This window comes from Nelusetta ayraudi, unplaced genomic scaffold (genome assembly GCF_046127955.1).
Source record: "Nelusetta ayraudi isolate G7.1 ecotype Tasmania unplaced genomic scaffold, CSIRO-AGI_Nayr_v1 ptg000083l, whole genome shotgun sequence".
NCBI classification, from domain to species: Eukaryota; Metazoa; Chordata; class Actinopteri; order Tetraodontiformes; family Monacanthidae; genus Nelusetta; species Nelusetta ayraudi.
The window spans coordinates 1,868,140-1,881,812 of record NW_027466133.1 but is presented as its reverse complement, the minus strand read 5'-3'; the positions used below and the strand labels follow the sequence as shown (position 1 = coordinate 1,881,812).

Here is a 13,673-nt window from a genome sequence, read left to right as displayed (position 1 = left end):
CCTAAAGGTGACATAAGGTAAAATTAATGGCGCAAAAATGACGCTATAATAATAATAAATAACAAATGTAGTGATGTATCGGTAGAAAAACTAAATCAACTCATGTCAATTGGTTGTCTTGTACATAATGACGATCTTGACTCAAGTTTTTGAGATTATTCTTGTTAGCTCCTTTAGCTTCGACTCACCTCTTTAAATCGGTGCCATGAGCCCACTTTGAAGCCATAACAGGGGTCCATTTTAAAATTATTATTATTATTTTCCTTTGGTGAAGAAAATTAAAACAGTGGGATCAAAGTCATTCCACTTGTCTCAACTGTGTAATCAAGCTGGGGATTTCTCCGGTGGCGGGGAGAAACTCACCTGTCCGCATCGACGCCAAAAAGCTTTGCGCGAATGCACCTGTGCAGGTGAGGTCGCATTATTGCCCCCCCACCTCCTCATCATCTCCACAAACAGCCGCATACGATGCTCTTTGTCCCAGAAGCCCATTGTACAGAGCGGAGGAAACCCTGTGCCGCGAGCAGCCATCTTGGGTAGGCAGATCACAGGCTACTTGAGCCAGGATAACCTGCATTCCTCTTCCGAGCAGCTCAACAACGCAACGCTGTCGAGTTTAACTCCCCGGTAAGGTCGGACGGCGAGGAGACACCCGGGCGGACGCCCCGCAAATACGCACACACTGTCGGACAAAGCGGAATAGCGGCTGTTGTGGTTTGCAAAATCCAGGGAGAGCAGCTTTTTTTGATTGAGTCAGTAGCCTGCGCTACCCGGGAGCGAGCTAATTGCTAAGCTAACGAGGCTACCCAGCTGATGGCTAAGGCTAGATGTTTACCGCTCCTTGTCAAGAGTGACTCGTATTTTCAGAACGAAGCGTTTCGGGAAAGGCTATTCTGCGAGAGTAACGTGGCCTCGTTAGACACTACATGTGTTCAAAATCGTGATGTGACGTTGACGATCGCACCGCTGCACCGAGCCGACACTAGCATCTCCTAGCTAATCGCTAGGCGTCGTTGGTTTTTGTCGATGGTCGCTCAAATTGCCCAGGCAGCGCCAGTACTCTAACCTGTCTGTGTCAGTGTGATGGCAGCGACTGGGCCGTCTGGAGGTTGTTTGTGAGGCGGCAGAGACAATCGAGGCCACAGATTGTCAGGGCGTTTTTTTTTTTTTATTTGTTGGGATAAATCCAAGGATCCCAGCTAGCAGGGAGCGAGCTGATGCTAGCTGTCAAAACAGTTCGTCTAGGGCCGTGCTTGTTTTCGCAAGCTTGCCTTTAAAACAAGGTGTCGTTCCGTGCCTGTTCTTTTTTTCCACCCTAACCAATGAACACCCCGGGTTCGGTCCGTTGTGTTGACAAACAGCAGATGATGTGGAAAACCGTAGCTGTCACGTTACCCTGTTGTCATGCTAAGCTAAGCCCGTTTTTCGCATGGGGGGGGGACTCTGAAGCTCCGGTGCTGATCATCAAAGATACGCAGGTGGTGTTTGTAAGGCTTTGTGGACAGTGTCGGACCTTTTTTTTTTAATTGGTATCTCCCGTGAGAGGGCCTGCGTGATCGTAAGTAGTGTGGCTCGGCCCTTTAAGTCCATGACAGCATTGTGATGGTTGTTAGCTCTACTCTGAAGCCAGTAAACAGAATTTGAGGGGGTTGTGTTAGCAGGCGCTTTAAAGGATGCGAGTACACCTCTCGCTGCGTTGGGTATGTGTATGTGGGTGCGTGTGTATTTGCACTACATTGGACAGAGCCAATGCCAAAACAGGTTGACGTAACTAATGCACTTCAAAAAAAAAATCTCAATAACACGCCGTGAATGGGAATTGCTTGCGACTCACTTCTCCCACAACTGACGTTTTGTCGCATCTCTGCATTAGTCCGAGGAAATCACATGATTTGACCTGTAGGCCGTGACATCACCGCGACCAGGAGCTGTGACGAAACAATGTGTCAGAGTTTCCTGCTTGCACTGCCCAATTTGAATCACTCACAAGCTGTGTTGTAAGGAAAGTGTCTGCCAGGCTGGAGGAAAAGGAAGTGATAGTTTGGCTTCCCCCCTCTCTCCCTTGAGAAACAATCTGAGCGATAAAGAGTCACAAAGTGCTGAGGCTGCAGCTTGGTCACATGGTTCCAACTCCTCCGCTGCCGAAGTTGTCATAGCGTTATTGGCAAGTTACAGATACATGTCATCGAGCAGCAGCAGAATATTCTCCTTCGGCCCGGCCGTCTGACTGCTGCAAAGCGTGGCTGGACACAAAGGCCCCACATGAGGGTCATGTGACATGTGATCCAGGTCGGCCTGGAAGGAACCCTTAGATGTTTCCTTTCAAATTGTCAGTCTTGTGTGTGTGTGTGTGTGTGTGTGTGTGTGTGTGTGTGTGTGTGTGTGTGTGTGTGTGTGTGTGTGTGTGTGACTACGAGCATTTCAGCATGGACGTTGTTGATACTCAGAAGATTTGACCGTCGCTCAAACGGTTGTCTGACTCACTGATAAGATATTTGGCCCCTTTATCGTCCGTCAGCCTCGGTAGTGACCTCGGTTTGCTGGTGATGTAATGTATAAAAAAAATCAAATCAAATGACTCTTAAAGCAGCTACTGAAGTGACTCTACATACACGTGCAGTTGTTTGACGCAGAAATGGTTGTTTTTAAAAAGTTACCCTGGAGACGTCGTTGCACGCCTCAAATTAAACGTCGCCGGGAAAGAGTTGGTAGGGAAGACGTGCACGCAAAAGCCTTCGCTGAGCCGCAGATCAAAAGGAAACCCGGCGATTAGCGGCGGACAAACCCGACAGGAGGCGGAAACTTAGCTGGAGCCTGAAGTCGCTGATTTTCAGTCATAAAGCTGCCGGCTCCACCAGTGGACTGTTTGTGGTTCTGGCGTCTCCGTCTGTATCTCATACAACTCAACGTGTGTGTGCTGACTGTCTCAGCGGCAGAAGTGAGCAGTTGTCACCACTGTGGGTGGTCTGTACCAGGAGGGACGGACACACGGCCAGTGGAGACGTTCGCGTCGCACTTGTTTTTTTGTTTTTATTTTACATTTTTTACTGTTAAACCAACCTCAGTCCCACCGTGATACACAGCACAGTCTGTGTATTCAGACCGATGTCCAGACAAACATTGCACACACAGTGATATAAAATTCTACAGAGATTATTGAGTCACCTGCATGTGTGTATTAGAGCTCTGAAGTCTCCTCCTCCTCCTCCTCCCTCTGTCTTTCAGAGCCACGATGGCCACTGCACCGTACAACTACTCCTACATCTTCAAATACATCATCATCGGTAAGTGGTCGACACCCAATGCTCTTGGCTAAGCTGCAAAATAGACGCTCATTGAATCCACTCTGGCCTATAATATTTCATCCTGGTTCTTCTTCCTCACCACCTCCGCTAAAAACAAAACTCTCCCGCATAATAAAAAGGCCCAAGTGCCTCTGACGGAACTTTACAGACACTTCTTCTTCTTCTTCTTCTTCTTTTTCTTCTTCTTCTTCTTCTTCTCGCAGAAACACACAATTTGGCCGCTGTGTTGTTTTTTTTTTCTCTGTTTCCCGCTCGTGCTTACAGTACATCAGCGACAGGAATTTCCATAAAGCCGCAGCCCCCCTGGCTGTTTATCCTCCTCTGTCGCTGCACAAACAGCGTTAAAAAGTCTCCGGGAGCCTCGGCGTCGCTCCTCCCCTCTCCGCCTCTCCACTCGCCCCACTTGAAATGTTGCATTTTGTCGCCCTGGCGTCCCGCAGGGGGGCTGCTGCATCATGCATGGGGGCGACGCTGCAGGCTCGACTGGAGAATGACTCGTTTTACTGCTCTCCCCTCAGCTGACCCTCTCTCTCTCTCTCTCTCTCTCTCTCCACAGGGGACATGGGGGTGGGCAAGTCGTGTTTGCTTCACCAGTTCACAGAAAAGAAATGTAAGTGGCCGCCCTGATTTTCTCGCCTCGCCTCACCTCCCCTCCCGTCCTCACCTCACTTGCAGGCTTGCCAGGTTCGGCCCGGGTCCCTCAGTCAGTCACGTCGGGCCGCCGCTCCTCCTCCGAGCGGAAGTGGGAGAGCTGCGAGCTCCACAAGGAGAGACTCTCCGGGGTCTGAGTGCGACTCAGCTGCGGCCATTCAGCTCGGCGGTGTTTAGCGCCACTATCAACGGGCCAGATGCTGTGAATCGCATTCATTCTGTCACGCACAGAGTGGTGCTAGAAGAGAAGTCTTTAGTGTCAAAGGAAATTAGCAGCGCTCGGGGATTTGAACTGAACATCTGTGAGTCTATTGACTGAGTGATTGATTGATTGATGCAGCTGCTGCTGCTGCTGCTGCTGCTGCCTGGTTGGTCGGTTGGTCGGTTCAGATCAAGCTGAAGAAGAAAAAGCTCCGATACGTCGTTGCTCAAAATGAACCACATTTAGAATAAAAGAGAATACACACTACCAGTCAAAAGTTTGCCTACATTATCTCATGCAATGTTTTTTCTTTATCTTTAGGACTTTCTACACTGCAGATACATCTTGAAGACCTCAAATATATGAGCGCGATATATGCAATAACGCAGCAAAGAAAACATGTTAAATTACTCTAAACATGCTTTTTATGACAGGAGGCTATTTTGAAGAATTGAAATATAAAACATGTTATTTTACACTTTTATTGTTTCCTACGTAATTCCATGTGTGTTCATACGTACTTTTGATGCCTTCAGCAAGAAACTGCAATGTCAATAAAATTAAAATGGCCAAAAAAAAAAAAAACAGCACGACTAACCAGCTTTTGAAGTATCAAAGTGATTAGAAAAGGATAGAATGCCCTTTAATTGTCCCTACATACATGCACAATGGGACTAAAAGCGGTAGATTTATTAAACTATATATATATATATATATATATATATATATATATTTTTTTTATTTTTTTTTTTTTTTTCCTCCTCACAGTCATGGCGGACTGCCCCCACACAATCGGCGTGGAGTTTGGCACGAGGATAATCGAAGTGAGCGGCCAGAAGATCAAGTTGCAGATCTGGGACACGGCGGGACAGGAGCGCTTCAGGGCCGTCACCCGCTCCTACTACCGCGGCGCCGCCGGGGCGCTCATGGTCTACGACATCACCAGGTGCGCCTCGCCGGCGGAGGCCGAGCTGCTCGTGCACGGAATCGGGTTGCCGCTGAGCAAACAGCAGCGCTTTGTTTAACAGTTTGCTCCCAAAGTTTTGGCCAAAGTGTGACATAGTTTCAGTGTTGTGACAAAAAAAACAAAAACCTGCTGCACAGGTTCCATTCAGAAGCAAAGGAAAGATGATTTCATTTCACAACACGAACATGTGGTGTTTGCATCACTGCTGTTGAGGCTGAACTGCAGCTTGTTTCCACGAGTGATATTTATCATAGCAAAAAAGAGATTTTTGTTGCCGTGTGCGCTGGTGAGTTTGAGTGGCTGGTAATTCCAGCACCATGAGGCGGTTATAGAAGTAGAAAGTATTTAAGAAGAAAAAAAGCTACCTCTGGATTCAGGCGTATCCATTCAATGGAAACACCTGCAAATCGCAATTGCACTTTCTGGAAATTTTCGAAATTTTATTTTGCAAAAAACTGTCATTGAAACGCAGCGTCTGTCTGTCTGTCTGTCGATGTCCTGCAGAAGAAGCACGTACAACCACCTCAGCAGCTGGCTGACTGACGCCCGGAACCTCACCAACCCCAATACTGTGAGTTATGCCCTGGAATATTACACAGTGAAAGAAATAAACCCCCGCCACAGGTTTCCCCAAATAAAAAAATCAAATAAGTCCGTAGAAATAAAACAACTTACTAGAGCAGTGGTTCGCAAACTTTCTCTGTCACGCCTCACCTTGGAGGAAGAAAATCTTTAAATTTTTGGGGTGGGGCTAGAAGCCCCAAATTTGACGTGGCTGTGTCTTGAGGGATCCCGATGAACCTGCAAGTGGCCCCATGTCTCTAGGACAAAGTTGACTTTCGACCCAATAGACTTGCATGGCATTAGTGTTTTTTTTTTTGCTGAAGTATGCCGCATTGGCCTCAAGGTGGCGGTGTTGTAGTCAAGTTGTGGGTTGAGCCAGGGTGCCATGCCTGTTGGTTGAAGATGAGGGGGTGTTGCATACTCATCATCTGATCATTGACTCAGTCATTATTTCAATAAGATGTAAAAAACAAGACCAGAAATAAGTTTGGAGACCAGCAATTATTTGAGGTTGTGGATGCGGCGGTGGAGCCTGGCGAGCCTGTTTCCATGTAATCACTGCATAACAGGTCTAATCACATTGCAGCTACTCGGGGGGGAGGGGGGGGGGGACCGTCCGTCTCTCTCCATTGACCGAGTTGCGCAACAACCAGTTTGGTGACAGACGGGCGACTTCCTCAGCAGGATTGACGGGAGCACTTCCTCCTCGTCGACCCCAGCGGGGGCGTCTGGCCGGCCCGTCTCACCTCAAGTCTGCTTTGTGCGCCCGCAGGTGATCATCCTCATCGGGAACAAAGCGGACCTGGAGGCACAGCGGGACGTCACGTACGAGGAGGCGAAGCAGTTCGCCGAGGAGAACGGTGAGCCGCACAACCATTCAACTGCACAGATTGAAAAGGAAATTTACAATATAAACTACCAGTCGAACTAATGAGCACCGTATGAATTGAATGCCTTTTCTTTCATTCTTGTGACTATTGACATTGCAGTGATCACTGAGAAGCATCAAAACTACGCATGGAATTATGTAGGAAAGAATAAAAGTGTAAAATGACTCAAACACCTTTTCTATTTAAATTCTTCAACCCTCATCCCACAAATAACCAGCATGAGTGAAGTGTGCCATTTCGGAGTGTACTGTCCCTTTAAACAAAATAAGGCAACCAGCTGCATGGCATCTGAGGTATGCCAGCATGTCACTGACTCTCATTGTGCGTCGCTCCACAGGCCTGTTGTTCTTGGAGGCCAGCGCAAAAACGTAAGTCCCCCCCCCCCCCCCCCCCCCAAAGTCAAGTCACCGACTTCCACCCCTTATAGAATTCATCACTTCAACCTGCTGCTGCTCCGTCTGCATCCTTTTTTTCTTTTCTTTTCTTTTTTTTTTTTTTTAACACCCGCAGGGGCGAGAACGTGGAGGACGCCTTCCTGGAGGCAGCCAAGAAGATCTACCAGAACATCCAGGACGGCAGCCTGGACCTGAACGCGGCCGAGTCCGGCGTGCAGCACAAGCCGTCGGCCCCGCAGGGCGGGCGGCTAACCAGCGAACCACAGCCTCAGAAGGAAGGCTGCGGCTGCTAATGACCGAGCACCACCACCACCTCCTCCTCCTCCTCCTCTTCACCATCATCATCACCACCACCCTCGTCTTCTCTCCATCTATCCTGCCTGCCCTCCCCTCCCTCACTCTCTCTCTCTCCCTCCCTCCCTCCCCCTCTCCTCACTGCACTGCAGAGGAGCAGGAGGCTGCAGACACGGACTCCAGTCGGATGAAGCTGCTTTTTCTTTTTTTTTTCAATTTTTTTTTTTCGGTGGGGGTGGTCGGGGCTACATCTCTCCCTTCCTCCTCCTCCTCTTCTTCCTCTCTGCCTTCCTGTCTCGCTCTGTTTGCGTGTCGTCCCATGACTCCTCCTCCTCCTCCACCTCCAGCCGTAGAACCGTAGACGCTGCCGGGCTTCACGCAGGTTACTGACACTTTAGACAAAACGTTCACACGCAAGACTTTTTCCTCCTCCTTTGTTTTTCTTCTTCTTCTTCTTCGGTTTTAACTACTCCAGGCGACGTCAAGTTTCTCCCCCCTGATTCGGATCACTTCTCCCTGAATCCTCCCCACAACCTCTCCAAACATCCATCCTATCTCACGCCGCCGGTGCTTTTTATATCATCGCCGCCAAGCGGGAGACGCAGCAGCTGATTATTTTCCTTTGCGTCGTCGTCGATGCTTCCAGGAGCAGGAGAGGAGGAGGGAAAACTGAGAGAAGGTGGAATTCCTCACAGATTCCTTGCTGGGGAATTCCTCAGCGCCACCTGAGACGACGTCCCAGCAAGGAATCCTGGGTGTTTTCCAGCTAGGCTACTTTAGAGACCGTTTGGCAAAAAGGAAATGAAAATACTCGACTACACATCTGTTTGGTTGCACCAGGCCCCACCCCCTCTCCCACCACCCTCACCCATCTGAGCCCCTCCTCCCACCACCACCACCACCACCACCCAGGTCATATCAACAGATTCTGTCTTTACCAGCATTTTCTTTCTTTGTTTGTTGCCTTATTACGATAATTAACTCTTTAATCTCGTGTTTTTCTTTTGACTGCGCTCGCTCCTCACAAGACCCCCCCCCCCCCCGGCTCTGTCCTGTCCAAGCTCACGTCTCTTGCACCAAACCGACCGTCGACACTCCTGTATATCAAAGTGCTGCACCGCAGGGATGACCTCGTCGTGCATTTCCGAGCAGATGTTCTTCCGCTCTCTTATTATCACTATACACCACCGAGCAGCATGACCCCACCCCCCTAACCTAACCCCGCCCCCGCCGACCCCTTGTCAAACGTCTCCAAACACGAGATAGTCAAAACTCAAATGACCAGAATGCTTTTTGATGATTTTTTTTTTTTTTTCCAAAGTCTTGTTTGGTTTTTTTGTTTGTTTTGTTTCTGTATCATAGTGACTCCCTGATTGGACGGCTGTAAATATTGCTTCTTTAACTATTCTCGGTGATGCCCTCGCTACTCGGGACGGAGGCGTTTCCTTTGCTGGCTCTGCCCAGGTCCTGTACAGTTGACGTGCTAGTGGGTTGCCTGTAATTCATGCTTGGGGGATAAAAAAAAAAAAAAAAACTCTGTAACATAGTTTCTATTAATAAATGTATGTAAAGGACAGAAGCGTAGACGCAGCCGCCCCACCCCCACACACACACACACACCACCCCGTCTGCACACTACTGAACCTGTCGTTTGGCCGAGGGGAGAGGAAGGGGCTGGAGATGTGCTCACTAGTATTTATGTCCGCAAACCTGACTTATTTTTTTTTCTCTCCGTACGGAGTGAAAAACAGCACTTTTTCTTTTGTTTGTTTTCTCTTCCTCCCCATCTGCACTAGAGGGGCCTGCATCGCTGTCTTAACTCTGTGAGGAGTGGGGGGGGGATTGGTTCGGGAAGTGTGGGTGGGCCGGGTCTTTTACATTTTCTCCCTGTCCGAGCGACCACTTCCTGCTTTTTTTTTTTTGTCTGTCCACAAGTACAAACAAAAAAAAAAATAACAAAAAACGTACATATGTATAAATTTTTAAGGAGCTGTGCTAACATTTAAATGCGTTCTTGAGTGTATATGATTTTAAAAATGTTGACATTTTGATTTTAATGACAAAATACTCTAGACAGAAAAAATAAATTATACATAACCTGTTGCCACTGTGTCTGTTTTTTTTTTTGGGGGGGGGGGTTTAAACCAGCGTGTGGTGCTGTAGTCAAGAAAGACCGCACCAACCGACACCAACACATTAGCAAGACTACAGGTCATCGAGATCAAGACATTTGGGGTACGAGACCAGGATATACAAAAGAGGATTAGGGCCACAAGAAGGAGATTTTTAAGAACTTTTTGAGTTTTAAGCTGACATTCCATGAAAAAAGTTGACGTAAAAAAACATGAAATTCCGTGAATAAAGCTGACATAAAACACCACCAGCGTGTTCTCAAAATTGAACATTGCTGTCGTTTATTGCCCATCCTTATGCCAATAGAGGCGATACCTTCCAGTTCACATGAGCTGATTTTCACAGAGGGGGAAGAATTCCACCCTGTGAAATTCCTGTGGCCGAGCACGCAAACATAAAACAAACGTTTTCCGTGCTGATTGTGACGCGTCGTCCACGTGAGCGGGAGACTGAAGGCTGCGGCGACTTCCCGACACTCGGATGACGAGACGCAAAGCAGCATGGCAACGTGTTTGTTTTGACGCGTTTGAGGACTTGGTCACAGAGGAAAGACTCCAGGTCGGTTCTGTGGACTGGAAAATATCACCAGGACCTCCAACGACAGGGATGAGTAGTTCACGGCTTAGCCTTCTAGTTCAGGCTTAACTAGTTAAAGAACTACTGAGATGAAAAGACCACAAAAGTTGGATTTAATTGCGGGGGTTGAATAAATAAATAAATAAATCCCGGAAACATGAACAGATTTCAAGTAGCACGATGGCTTTGTATTTATTGCAACAAAAATTGCACCGAGGCTAGAGGGGGAGAACAATACAAGAAAATATTTACAAAAAGTCTTTCTACAAAACTGCTGAAGAGATGTGAAGACAGATTAAGCATAGTGGTATGGTTGGTTAAAAGAGGAATAATTACATGAAAACAACCCCCCCCCCCCAAAAAAAAAAAAAATCCATTATTTTGACAGTACCATGGTGAAGTCCGGCTGCCTGCGGGTCGACTTCCATCCCTCAGTCGAGACCCTGAGGTCGCAGCACCGACACTGGCGGCCACTCGCAGGTGATCTTAAATTAAAAAAAAGAATTTGGGAACGTCGAGAGTAAAAATTCATTGGCTTTCTTCCGCTCCTCACTTGTATGTTTTGTTAAGACAGCGAGTGACAAGACGATACACGTTTCAGTCCAGTGTTTTCCCCGCAGGATGGGATGCACTCCTGTTGTTTCTCCTCCCTGGGGGAAGGAAATGCCTTGGAAAAGCACAGACCTTCACACCACATACATGACTATAAAACTCCGTAAAATAATTCTGTCGGACGAGCCGAGGAGGCCCTGCAGTGGTCGGAGGAGGAAAAAGAGTCATTTTGTGATCCCTCTTTACAAATAAAACAGCCGGTTGATGTGAGGCTGAGCTGCTACTGGTGGCTTTAGTGATTGGCAAGTGTAGAAAAGCTATTAAAATGTGACTTTAATTTAAAAAAACAAAACAAAAATGAAGTAGGAAAAGGTCCAGTCTGGGGAAGGACGACATACAAACGATACATCTGCCCGGTGGCAGATGGTGCACCCTGGTCCCTCTCCAGCACCAACTGGAGATCTGATGATACTTTTTTTTTTTTTTTTTTTGGTATGGCAATTAAACATGTGAACACCGTCACAAGCTTGTTTTTTTTCCCCCTCGTCTTATCGGCACTCTCTGCGCTCGAGTAAAGTGGCGAGTCTTCCCACAGCTCCGCCAGCTGGTTAAGGCACTACATGACACCAAAAGATGTGCAGTGAACGGTGACCCAAGAAAAAAACGACAAGACAAAAAAACCCAACGATAATAAAAACGGACGAAGGCCTCGTTTCCTCGCTCCCGCTGTTTTAAGCTATGGCACACGTTTGCAAATACTGCTCAGTCTTTTTTCACTGAAGGAACACTGGCACGTCTGAATGAATGGCGACGACGCTGCGGTACAACCACCGTACCGTTCGAGGCGCCCCCTACAGGTGAACGTGAAAATCAGTCTTTTTTTTTTGTTGTTGTTGTGTTTTTTGAGTCAGAAGGCATCCTACGACGAGATGAGGTCAGACGTTTTGGTTTTTTTGCTCATTGTCACATGCACCGATAATAATAAAAACTAAAAAAAAAACAAAACAACAACGCCGCGCCAACAGTGACGCGAACAAATACGAAAGGCCTCATGTTGCTTGTTAGTGTCACCGACAGTGAGGGGGGAGAGGGGGGGGGGACTGAGATGCGTAAGACATAAGCACTTGGGGTGGTTTAGAAAAAAAATAATTGGTGAAAAGTCATTTCGACAAAGACTTGGCCCCCTAGTGTCCAGAGTCCAGAAGACACTTGTTCACTCATATTAAGGCTTTTCAAAAGAAATCGTCCCGTCGACCTCTGCGGAGGGTTCGCTTTCTTCCCATCCACAGTGACGGCAGAGCTGCAGCGTCCAGGGGGGCGTGTCCTGCTCGTTCTCTCTTCTGCAGACTTCTTCCTCAGATCTCCGGCGCTAGCTGACAACGACGACCAGACGCACAGCTCAGGTGCAGAGTTAGAAAAGTAAAACGGTTAACGGTTAATTTTCTAGTTGTTTGGCCCGGATTCTCGCTACCTCTGCACGATGTCGCTGATCTCCTTGACCGAGGACAGCAGCTTGCTAAAGTCCTGCTGCGCGTTGGCGCCCCCGGTGGCGGCGGGGCAGATCTGCAGCTCGCGCAGGCTGCTCTCCAGCTTGTTGATGGCCTCGCGGAAGGCGAACTTGTTCCTCATCTGCTGGATGGAGTCGACGTAGCTCACGCAGTGCTTGCTGAGGTTCTTGCCGGCCTCCAGCACGGCGCCGTGGCTGCCTGTCTGCTCCGAGTTGCGGCCGATGGCGGCGCGCAGCTGCTCGGCGCCCTCCAGCACCATCTCGCGCGTCACAGCCGAGTGGGGCGTGCGCTCGGCCGCCTGGCGGGGGGTCGTCTTGCGCAGGGAGTGGCGGGAGTTCATCAGGCGGATGAAGGCGGTGGGCGAGCTGAGGTCGCCGCCGGGGGCGGAGAGCGAGGCGGCCACCGAGGAGCTGGAGGCCGACGTCTTCAGCGACTGAGGTTTGGCGCTGGCGCCCGGCGGCAGCTTCTTGGCGCCCTCGGCGGGGTGGGGGGGCTCCGAGACGCACGGGAGGCCTTTGGCCTTGGCGTCCGACGATGAGGCGGAGGGCGAGGATGGGGAAGGAGGCAGCTCCTGGGTGGGGCTGCGGGAAATCTTGCCCGCCTTGGCGTTGGCGGGCGGCGGCGGCGGCGCCGGCTTTGGTTTCTGCAGCTTGGAACGCTCGTCGGCCGAGTGCTTCTGCCGGCGAGCGCGGCACTCGTCAGCGGCGGCACCCAGCGCCGGGAACACGTTGGGCTTGAGCAGCTCGGCGTGCAGGGCGCTGGTCTTGGCATTGTCCAGGCCCGGCAGCGCCGGCCGGCGGACCGCCTTGGGCGTGAGCGCCTGCGCGCTGGGGGCGGAGCCGGCCTCCGAGTCTCTGCCGAGGGCGGCGGGCGAAGCGTCCAGCAGGGTGGTGAGGCGCGGCGGCGGGGTCAGCGTGCCCGTCCGCCGGGCGCCGTCCCCCTTCTGCTCGTTGGCCCTCTTGCGCGGCAGCGCCGGCTTGCCCCCAAAGGTGCCCGAGTCAAAGTGGCGCTGACCCAGGTCCCGCGGCAGCGTCACCGAGCGCCACTCGGTGGCGCCGTCGGAGCCGGCGGGCAGGCTGGACGACCAGAGGAAACGCTTGGAGTTGGATATCGACTCCTCCTCGCTGGGCGGCGTCGTGGCCGCTTTCCCGCCGGGCCCCGGCACCGCGGGGGCCCCCTTCTTCCTGGGGAACAGAGGTCCCGGGTAGGCGGGCGCCCCGTTGGTGATGCCCGCCGCCCCGTTGTTGCCACCGCCGGAGAACTTGAGCGAGGAGTCGTGTGCCCCGTGTGAGGCGTCGTTGGCGCCGTTGTTGAAGGCCTCGGCGTCCCTGGGGGGGTCCGGGGCCGCCGCCCTCCGCTCGTGGTGGAAGTCCGCCTCCCGGAAGGAGGAGCTGCGCTTGGGCGGAGCCGGCGCGTTCTTCTTCTTCTTCTTGATGAGGCTGAGGAAGACGCTGCCGCGCGTCTTGTCCTTGTCCTTGGGCAGCAGGCGGTCGTCCTCGTTCAGGTTGCTGTCCAGCAGGAGGCGCTCCTTCCTGGGGAGCATGGGCGACGAGACGGCCACCTCCGTCTCTGCTGGGTCTGGGGGAGGGGAGGACAGAAAAATTAACAAAAAGTGAAGAATTACAAGGAATAATAT

General features: G+C 50.5%; 2 protein-coding genes across 3 annotated transcripts in view; one reads left to right on the top strand and one right to left on the bottom strand.

Annotated features, from left to right (window-relative positions):
* Positions 1-393: 393 nt before the first annotated feature.
* rab14l (RAB14, member RAS oncogene family, like) lies at positions 394-9,371 on the top strand. The gene is made up of 9 exons (XM_076044895.1): positions 394-410; positions 485-627; positions 3,226-3,284; positions 3,862-3,915; positions 4,927-5,104; positions 5,630-5,696; positions 6,462-6,549; positions 6,917-6,947; positions 7,090-9,371. Exons 3-9 carry the CDS (start codon positions 3,233-3,235, stop codon positions 7,265-7,267), a joined length of 648 nt encoding a protein of 215 aa, XP_075901010.1. The 5' UTR covers positions 394-410; positions 485-627; positions 3,226-3,232; the 3' UTR covers positions 7,268-9,371.
* A 768-nt stretch (positions 9,372-10,139) lies between these two features.
* Positions 10,140-13,673, bottom strand: part of abl1 (c-abl oncogene 1, non-receptor tyrosine kinase) — a 28,094-nt gene continuing 24,560 nt past the window's right edge. For both annotated transcript variants that reach the window (XM_076044994.1, XM_076044995.1), the window contains one exon: positions 10,140-13,615. In XM_076044994.1, coding sequence (XP_075901109.1) covers positions 11,997-13,615 — 1,619 coding nt within the window. In that variant the 3' untranslated portion in view covers positions 10,140-11,996. The remainder of the gene's footprint in view (positions 13,616-13,673) is intronic.